General features: G+C 41.0%; 1 protein-coding gene and 1 long non-coding RNA gene across 8 annotated transcripts; one reads left to right on the forward strand and one right to left on the reverse strand.

The window, feature by feature from the left end:
- Positions 1 to 2,912: 2,912 nt before the first annotated feature.
- On the reverse strand, positions 2,913 to 8,862 carry si:zfos-323e3.4 (volume-regulated anion channel subunit LRRC8C). 5 transcript variants are annotated; one of them, XM_067579285.1, is made up of 3 exons: positions 8,776 to 8,862; positions 7,910 to 8,068; positions 2,913 to 5,660 (listed from the first exon to the last, which is right to left on the reverse strand). In XM_067579285.1, the coding sequence occupies exons 2-3, from the start codon at positions 8,048 to 8,050 to the stop codon at positions 3,372 to 3,374; spliced, it is 2,430 nt and encodes an 809-aa protein (XP_067435386.1). In that variant the 5' UTR covers positions 8,051 to 8,068; positions 8,776 to 8,862; the 3' UTR covers positions 2,913 to 3,371. The 5 variants fall into 5 exon arrangements, with proteins under 5 accessions (XP_067435386.1, XP_067435405.1, XP_067435414.1 ...); XM_067579304.1 differs by lacking the exon at positions 8,776 to 8,862 and having other exon boundaries at positions 7,980 to 8,062; XM_067579313.1 differs by lacking the exons at positions 7,910 to 8,068; positions 8,776 to 8,862 and adding an exon at positions 6,289 to 6,373.
- LOC137174203 (uncharacterized) lies at positions 4,145 to 7,169 on the forward strand. Of its 3 annotated transcripts, none has more exons than XR_010925307.1 (3): positions 4,145 to 4,225; positions 5,264 to 5,411; positions 6,318 to 7,169. It is a non-coding gene; the product is annotated as an uncharacterized lncRNA (long non-coding RNA). The 3 variants fall into 3 exon arrangements; XR_010925305.1 differs by lacking the exon at positions 4,145 to 4,225 and adding an exon at positions 4,604 to 4,693; XR_010925308.1 differs by lacking the exon at positions 4,145 to 4,225 and adding an exon at positions 4,932 to 5,012.
- Positions 8,863 to 9,441: the final 579 nt, after the last annotated feature.

The raw sequence follows: 9,441 nt of genomic DNA on the forward strand, positions 1-9,441 counted from the left end.
TATTGAGCTGAAGGCGGAGCACTGATAATATTGTTTCTATACTTTATTTAATTTGTTGAAGTTGTGTGAGTGACCGGTGAACACTGTTACATCAACTTCGGGGGGGCAGTTTGTTACTGAAAGCTCTGACTGAAGATACGCTACTGCAAGTTCACATTGAAGCTTCTGTGATGCCGCAGTAGTTAGACTGTCCTAAATCCAAAGCCAGCCTTCATGTCTAACTGTTGGTAATTATGATACATGTTTTCATTCTTGGTTTGCCTTCAGCTTGAGAATTTGCTTGCCAGCATTGATGCTGCTCCTTTAGTAACACTAGCAGACATTTGCTAACTTCCTAAAGCTACATTACTGTTCTGTTCTGGGTACATAAAGCAGCCTTCCTGAACTTGAAAATATACATTTGGTATACATTTGGACAACTGTGTTGCCTTACAATAACAGCAAACTAACAGCAAGCTAAATACACAACACATTAAATGTTTACCATTAATATCTACAGCATCCTCAAGTACATTTAAAGCCACCTGGGTCGCAGGACAGCCGGCGTTATTGTCCATAAAAAAATTCAGGACCTGCATGGGGATGAACCATAGACTGTATAAAACGCAATGGAACCATCTGCCCTCTGATTGGACAGACTGACTCTATGTTTGACCAATCGGATTCAGTTGTAAAAACAGGGTCAAAATTCATACTCATAACTTGTAGTTTGTAGCTTGTAAGTGTCACATACACAGGAAAGAAATGTGTGTTTCTGTCTCTCATTTAACTTCAGTGTCGCACACAAAGGTAGGAAAATTGTGTGGTCATCTCTCAGACTTTGTGAAACCTCACTGTTGAAAATATTCCTGCACAAATACATAAAGTATTTCTACAGCTGCAAAACATTTTACACATGTGCAAAATATTTCTACAGCTGCAAAACATTTTTACACGTGCAAAATATTTCTATAGCTACAAAACTTTATTACACATGTGCAAAATATTTCTACAGCTACAAAACTTTATTACACATTCACAAACCGTTTCACAAGCTCAAAATATTAATGACCCTTATTTGCTTCCATATTTTTCACTGTTCTTGATGTTTTCTAGACCAAAACATGAATCATTTAATTGAACAAAGAAAGGTAAATTAATGGTTAGTTAGTTGCAGTGTTGATGTCTTTCTACCATGACAAATAATGACAAGGTCAAAAGAAAAAGGATTAAAAAGTTAAAGGATGAGTTAATATTTTTTTGCAGAGTAAACTAACTAAACATATCCAAACAAATCCTTTAAGCTGTTCCATGACAACCAAGACAGTCGTAAAGTGATAAAATAATATTTCACAAGTGATGAACTTTGATGCCAATTGTCTGTAGATCGCACTGAAAGCATGATGAGTCACTGTGAAGACATGATCTGTAAACCATAAACTACAGTGCCACACTTCACTACCACACAATTCACGCTTCAGCTCACTTAATCAAGCTGCTGAGAATCACAGCATGCAGGAACTGAATTGAAACCTGTCAGACTTCAGAACAACAGAAACTGAACAGAAAGATGGCAGGAAGAATCCGCCCCCGCTGATTTCCCTACTCAAATTTAAATACTGCATCAGGACAACCAGGCCTGAAGGCACAGTCCACAAATATGTCAGACTCAAGTCAGCACACAAACTGCCGATATCATCACTAACCCCTTAAGGCAACCATCCTGCCAGCCAAGACTTAGTCACCCTGATGCAATCACATTGTTTCTGGTTAATACTGGTGACACGCTTGACTGACACCCACAGTGAGAGGGAAATAGAAAAAAGAAAAAGGGAAATGATTGCCAGAGCATTATGACATTCGGTACACAATTTTGACTATGTACCTTTGAAAGTTTCCACTGTTTGATCTTTATCTGGCTCTTTGACAACTTTCAGCTCTGTATTCTAATCAAATCCATCTAAAAACTGCAAAACATGATAGAAATCTTTTTGTGGCCTTTGAGGTGTGTTGCAAGGTGGGCGAGTCTGAGTATTACTGAGGTATGTTCCTAAACTTTGTCTCTGTGCATGCCAGAACATGACTACACTGCAGTTCAGACTGAAAAAGTGGAAGCTCTGCCTGAGGAACACAGAACACAAGAAAAAAATAAATCAGCATAAAAGCAAGTGTGCATTTGTTAGTAGGAGAAAGAAAAGGAGACACCTAATGTACCTCTCATCCTAAAAAACTACAATGACTTCCAGCTTAGCACTTTAACACTTGTTTTAGTGTGCAGTATTCAAAAGGCACTCCAGTTCATGATGTTACTGATCTACAGAGTTATAAGGTGTGTGTTAGGTACATATCTTTAGGTATGGTTGTAAAAATCAAATCCTGGGTTCCCCATGTCTGACGGGAAGTGTTTGATTGTTGACACGAGGTAGTAAAAACAGGAAACAGAGAAGCTAAATTAAAATTCTAGCGAAGCCATTCACTTCTACAGAATGCTCAGGAAAGATAAAGAAAGATCGATGTGTCACCCATCAGATCACCACATCAATGCACTGGACACATTAGTCATCCAAACAGCATTTTAAAGACAGTTTTATCTTCTCTCTCATGGTAAATTATAAAATATTGACTTGACTTTGATCTGGTTCATAATCACATGTATGAATTCAGTCTTTTCTCCGTTTGACTGAACATATAAACAGAGAGATGAACACTCATTATACTGCTACTGAAAGGCTTTTTCTCCCTCCACTTATTTGGTGGCTGAAAGGGGGCAACATGAGCCACTGAACTGTGGGAAACAGTTCTTCATGCTGTATAAACCTGTCCAACAGGATACAGCGCTGGTAAAAAAAAAACCTCTTGCCTTGTGCTCTGAAGAATCCACAAAATATCCAGTAAATAAAACACCAGTCTGAATGAAAAATGCTGATCCATGATAATTTGTAGGTCATGTTTTATTTTTGTGAAAGAGTTGAGCCCTTATCTCATCCACAGAGTACCGACGATTACAAACTTCACATGTGTCCTCCCTTGTAAAACAGCTACTGAACATAGAAATCCAGTGTTGTAAAAAATAAATGTGAGATATTTACAGGTCACTTGATAACATACAAAAATATCTATTTAAAAAAAAGGTATCTTTCTGAAAATGCATAGAAAACATTTTCAAAAAAAGTGCAACACAGATTTACATTTTAGTTATGTTAGTGTTTGGTTATCCTTTTGTGTTCAGCTATGGTTTTGGTTAGAGTTTCCCTTTTGTTCTATTTTGTATGAAATATTCCCCCTAATGCCATTGATTAATCCTCTGTTAATATTCCATTTCTCCATGCAAGTCACACTTCCATGCTGCACTGTTAAAAGACAAGTCAATGACTGTCCTTCGCTCCGCAAACTCACCCATTATTCAACCTGCTGCGTACGTCTGATGGCAGCAGATTCAGCAGGCTGTCCTCTACTATCAACCCATTGAGAGACAGCAGGGGACAGTCCCCTATCTCCTCAGGTAAAGACTCCAGACGGTTCCCTTTAATCTCCAGGCGGACCAGCTGAGCCAGGTTGGCCACTCTGGAGCTAAGATACGACAAGCAGTTGTTTCCGAGAGCCAGCGTCTTTAGCCTTTTACAGGAGAACAGCTCCTCTGGCAGTGTCTCTAAAGAGTTGAACGCAACGGAGAAGAACTGGAGGCTCTGCAGGATGCCCACCTCAGGAGGGAGTGTGGTGAGCTGGTTGTGGGAGACATCGAGGTGCCTGAGCTTGGTGCAGTAGAACAGTCGAGAGGGAAGCTTTCGTAGCTTGTTCCAGCTGATGTCCAGAGTCTCCAGGGTATGGAGCTTACTGATATGATCAGGAATGTACGTGATTTTGTTGTGCCACAGTCGTAGTGTCACTAGACGCCGGCAGTGCTGTAGACTAAGAATCTCCTCCACAGTGGTAAGTTTGTTATCTTTAAGGTCCAACTCCTGCAGATTGTTCAGGCTGAAGACAGCACTCGGGATGCGCTCCAAACCACAGCCCACTAACTCTAGTGAGACTAGGTTGGTTAACTTCTTCAGGCTGCTGAAAGCTTGGAGCTTGCTGCCTTCGTTATGGATGCACAAACGCTGCAGCTGCGACGCGACATCTGCTACAGAGGGTGGGATCTTTGTGAGGTTGGAGCGGAGAGTGAGGACTCTCAGAGCTTTAAGCTCTCGAAGGGAGTCCAGAGTGGCGTTCCGGGACACTTCGATGGATAATGGACCATTCAGATGTAACTCTTCTAGCCCATGCAGGCTGTACATCCACAAAGGCACCTCTTCTAAACTTTCAAAAGCTAGACAAAGGACCTTTAAATGTTCCTTGAGATGGTTCAGGGCAGGCAGCTGGAGCTTTGCAGGGCAGTAAATCAGTGATAACTCCTGAAGAGAGTCTAGCTTCGCCACACTGGGTGAGATGGTGACATTTTTAACTTGCTCCAATTTGAGTGATTGCACCTCAGGAATCTCAAAGATTGTGTCAGGAAGCCCCGGCAACATTAACAGGTGGAGCTCCAACCGGTCATTTGTATTCTTGGCCAGACGGGTACGCAGCTTTTTGGCGGTCCACTCATAGTTGAGGTTGAGCTGATGGAGACGGCTCTCGCTGACCTCAGAGAGAAAGACGGCAAATCTTTTAGAGTAGAGAGCATCATATTGGTCCACGAGGTACAGGAGGAACGCAAAGTCATTCTTCACATCCGGTATGTCGTTAATCCCCGTCTCCAGTCTGACTTGCTCGAAGGAGTACTCCTTCAGAGGTCGATGGAACAGCCAGTAGAGGGTGTAGATGCACAGAAGTCCATACACTCCCACAAAGCAGATATAGCAGTAGGCAAGCTTGGAGAAAAGATGGGCTTTGTTGTGGTTGCAGCAATAGATATCAAAACCAGTCAGTTCAGGAGGAACCAAACAGCGCACCACTATCTCGATGTTTGGAACCAGCGCTGCAGTGTAGATAATGATTAAAACAAACTTGAAGACTTTAAGTGATGTTTGTTGCACATACATGCGATACAAGAGGTCCGCCTCCTCTACATGAGTTCTGAACTTTTTCACCTTTTCAAACAGAGCCTTGGCTTGCTCGCCTTCCTTTTTATCCAAGACGGAGGCGGCCGACTGAGGCTCTGGACTTTTCTTTTCTGGATTAGACTTTACAGAGGAGGACCGAAGAAGCCCTACAGTCTCCTCCTCCTCTGCTCGTCGCTCTGTGGAGTCTTTTGACATGGTATCCCTCCTCCAACTAACTAATTTCTCCTCTCCTCTTTCCTCAGAAACTTCACTCAAGGCTCTCGTGGTCCAAGGTGAATCAAAGCACTTCCCAAGAATGGTGACAAAGAGTTCAATTTTAGAGGATGTCCCGGGGAACTTGAACCAAAAGCTGCTTGCTACCATGAAGATCATAGTGTGGATCACGACAAGGTAGGGGAAGTACTTTGCATACCAGTGCACAAATCTCTCGTAGCAGTAGTGGTTGACAAACACGTACTGGTGGATGTCCAGATTGTTCTTGCGGCCAAACACCTCCCGCACAATGGGGCTCACAGGTTTGACCAGCATGTGCTCCCACGTCTCGTTCTCCCCGTAAGTCCGGATGTGGCTGCAGTCGATTACCTCGGGTGTTGGGCTGGTGAAGGGACTGGGCAGGCAAGCAATCTTGTCCTGGGTGAGCTGTGGAAAATTAAAGAATGAGTGAATTAGTGGAGAACGATGGCACAAACTATGACCAATTAAAAGAGCGGTTAATTGTTTAATTCAAATGATAGTATGTATAAGTGGACAACGATAAAACCGGCAGAGCCAAACCAACAATGAACTCATCCTACTTCCAAGTATTGTGCATGTATACAAAGCCTGATATATCGTATTCCTCTGTGCTGTAGACATCCATTGTTGTCCAAAATCGATGAAAAACATGTCAGTGAGCTACACCACTGCACTGGGTGACAAATTCCTTTGCCCTGAAGATTACAGTTATGGTCCAAAGTCTAATAACGGCGATCACATTTACAGTCTCAAGAGAGCAGTTCCTTGTAAGGCAGATGACACTGTGCATGCACAGGAACGCAGTTTCTTTTAGATTTTCGTTAGCTTAATGTGCTACATATCACAACCTCTTGACTTTGTATTTGTCTTTGGAGTCTTTGGAGCTGTTTCTAAACAAAGAATGTGATCAAACTCTTTGGGATTTATCCCGTTTGTGTGTATGTGTGTGTGTGTGTGTGTGTGTGTGTGTGTGTGTGTGTATGTGTGTGTGTGTGTGTGTGTGTGTGTGTGTGTGTATGCTGGGCGTGGCGACCTGTTTTCCCTCTTCTGCTCTTCAACCAGTACACCTGTAGCTGATCAGCTAATCAACTCAACAAGCCGCTGCAGCATAAAACCTCCGCTCATCCATCAAGACTCACTGCTAGATCAGAGTTCAGTCTCCAGTCTGCCTCAGTCGCCAGCCACGAACAGCTTCATCTTCATCACCTGTCTCTGATTTGGCACCTCAACTCATCACCTGCCCTGCTCTGCTGAAAACCTCATTCTCCAACCTGCTTTTACACCACTGAAGCCTCTCTGCCTCGCTCCAACTCTGGACTCAGATTGTTGCAATAAACCTTTTTCTAAACTGCTTCTGTCTGAGTCCTGCAGTTCAGGCATAATGTTCTAACAATGTTATCACTAAACATTATAAGAAGGTTGTCACCAAACATTTTTAGGATGTTTTTAGAGAACATTATCCTAAAATGATCCAGGAACCAGAAAAAAAAAAAACCTTCCCACTGAGAATGTTTCAGGGAACATCAGGTCATAATGTTCTAACAATGTTATCAATAAACATTTTAAGAAGGTTGTCGCCAAACATTTTTAGAACGTTTTTAGAGAACGTTATCCTATAATATTCTGAGAACGAAAAAAAAACCAACGTCCCGCTGAAAACATTTGAAGGAATGATGACTATATCATATTATCAGCTCTACAGGGAGCATCTCTCAGCTCGGTGTTAATACCTGCCGGCTTCAAGTGGCGGACAGACGAAGTGAGCGACCAGCTGCTGCTCCAGTGGAGCATTTAGAAGCTGAAGAGCCAAATGTAAATATATATAAATTGATCATATGTCAATGTTGTGTTTACGGCTTGTTCTGCTGCCACCAGGAAACTAAAACAATTAAGTTATGCAGCTTAATTAACAAATCTTCTTTCTAGCGAACAACAACTAACAAGTAATTTACAGCCTCTCTCTCTGTGGGTTGTTTAAGGAATGTCTTTTTTTTGATTAATTGGTAAAGTTATCTCACCCCCCAACCTCTGTTGTGTGTTTATTGTAAGCAACAGATTAACAGAAACCTGTTGTGCCTGTAAACTGTGTGGTTTAGACAGCAGGTGCATTGTCTTCTCTCACGTTTACTCTGTGCTGTTTTGTTTGCGGTCATGCAAACATGTCTGTCTCACTAATTTGTACTAATAAGGAGAATGGCCTGTTCATACACCTTTCCTACCGTCAACAGAGACACAGCGTGTTCATGAAACAACTTCTGATTACATTTAAATTCATTTGCTTGTCTGCTGTGCTATTTGAATGTGACACAGAAATGGTAATAAGGTGGTGAGAGACACATTAAGCAGCAGGTTAGTCAGCTGAATCTGCATTAAGTGGGTCAGGAGACACAAGTTAGTCCAGTTACACTGTCTGTGTTTTCACCGACTTGGAGGTCAGATAACGCAGGAATTTCTGTGACATGGTAACAAAATACTCTATTATTCTGACATGCCACACTAGATACAAATGGTGCAATTTTTTTTTTTTCTCTCCTCAGGTTGGTTAGGTTAGAAATGATTATTTTGCTAAATCTGTGTCCACCCCACAGGCTAACAATTAAGGATTTAAGAGCTCATGATCATAATAAAGTGGCTGGTTTGTAGGCGCCCCTCACCTGCAAGGTGCACCCAAAGACTCCAATCATAAGCATGGCAACACACAGGTACTCTGAGAAAACATCCCACCATGGTTTCAGGACCCGATACTGTGAGGTCTGCTCTATGCCGAGGTTTCTGAATTCACCCACTGGGATCATCCTGGCGGCTGCTCCACACTGACGAAAGAAAAGAGTGAATGTGAGCAAGAGGAGAAGACTGAGGCTAAAATAGGCTTTCAGCACAGTGCGATCTCAGGAGAACATCTTGTCAAAAAGTTTTAAAGTTATATGACACAAAAAGACACATGATGTAACAACAGAATGTATCGCAGGAAGTGTATATTTGGGATCATTAGTGAATGAATGGATGAACAACCTCTTCCTGTACTGAAGGTGGATGCAAAGTGGAGAAACTTGTTTGGCAACAATGTCTGACAACAGAGTGACTGTTTCAGGAATGGCTTGAGATCATTTTTGTCTTTACATTTAGTAGAATAGAAATATATATATATAAACTCAACCCCTTTAATAATACTACTACATTCACAATACACAATTAGCTTATTTAATTTCTGATGTGAATTGTTGAAAAGTGACATTTAACACAGATAAACAAATAGACAAATTGCAGCAGGAAACTCTCAGTGTGACTTTAATCGTATTGTTAAACACTGTTTCTTTATGATAAATAGAGACGTTTCAGCATCAAATGAATAAAAGTGCAGGATTTTATATTATTGGGAAATCACAAACCTGTGGAGTCACATTTCCAAAGCCTACAATCCTCTGACTCAGTTTCAGTTTGTCCCTTAAAGTTTCAGTTTTATGCAGCAGAGTAAAAACAATCAGTTGGATTCAGCGTTTTCCAGGTGAGTTTCACTTACCTGCGACCGAAGAGGATCCACTGGTGTCCGGTGGGACTCGAGAGTCTTTTTTCATGTTAAAAGACAGCACACCGGTGTCAAGCTGACAGGAAACAGCATATCCAGGCAGGACTTTCAAAATAAAAACATCCTCAATGAGAAAGCTTATAAATCAACTTTACAAAGGAAAGAAAGAGAAACGAGGTTCCTGCAGGATTAAAGGCCTCTGCAGGAAATTAATACATTTGAATTATTTTACTTTTCATAGTTAGAAAGGTTACTGTATCTTTCATTTCTTAATTATTTGTTACTCTATATAAAAAGAAAATATGCTTAAAATAAGTTTAGATAGAAGACAGTTGCATAAAGATAAAATAGGTGAAATTCATGACTTATATATCATGTAGCTGACTGTTGATTTATAGTGATTTATTTATGATGTAATTGAATTATTTTCCCCCTTGTGTAAATGTGCATTTGTTTCTTGTGTTCTGTGGTTTTATATTGACCATATTTATATATATATTGCTGTAAAACTAATGCAAACTCATCACATTCATTAATGAAAAATATGTGTGCGGATGATTATTTCTCTGATTATATCCAAATGTAAGTTTTAAAAAATGAGCCACAGTCCACATGAGATGAGTGAAGAGGAAAGTCATAAAGTGTCTCTCTGTGTGACGT

Source organism: Thunnus thynnus, chromosome 3 (genome assembly GCF_963924715.1).
Source record: "Thunnus thynnus chromosome 3, fThuThy2.1, whole genome shotgun sequence".
In the NCBI taxonomy this organism is placed as follows: Eukaryota; Metazoa; Chordata; class Actinopteri; order Scombriformes; family Scombridae; genus Thunnus; species Thunnus thynnus.

What these genes read in the sequence shown, in the direction of transcription:
- si:zfos-323e3.4 (XM_067579285.1), bottom strand. Translation starts at nt 8,050, where the DNA reads ATGATCCCAGTGGGTGAATTCAGAAACCTCGGCATAGAGCAGACCTCA. An exon ending in TCTTTGGGTGCACCTTGCAG is followed by an intron (nt 5,661 to 7,909) that starts GTGAGGGGCGCC and finishes AATTTTCCACAG; the next exon opens with CTCACCCAGGACAAGATTGC.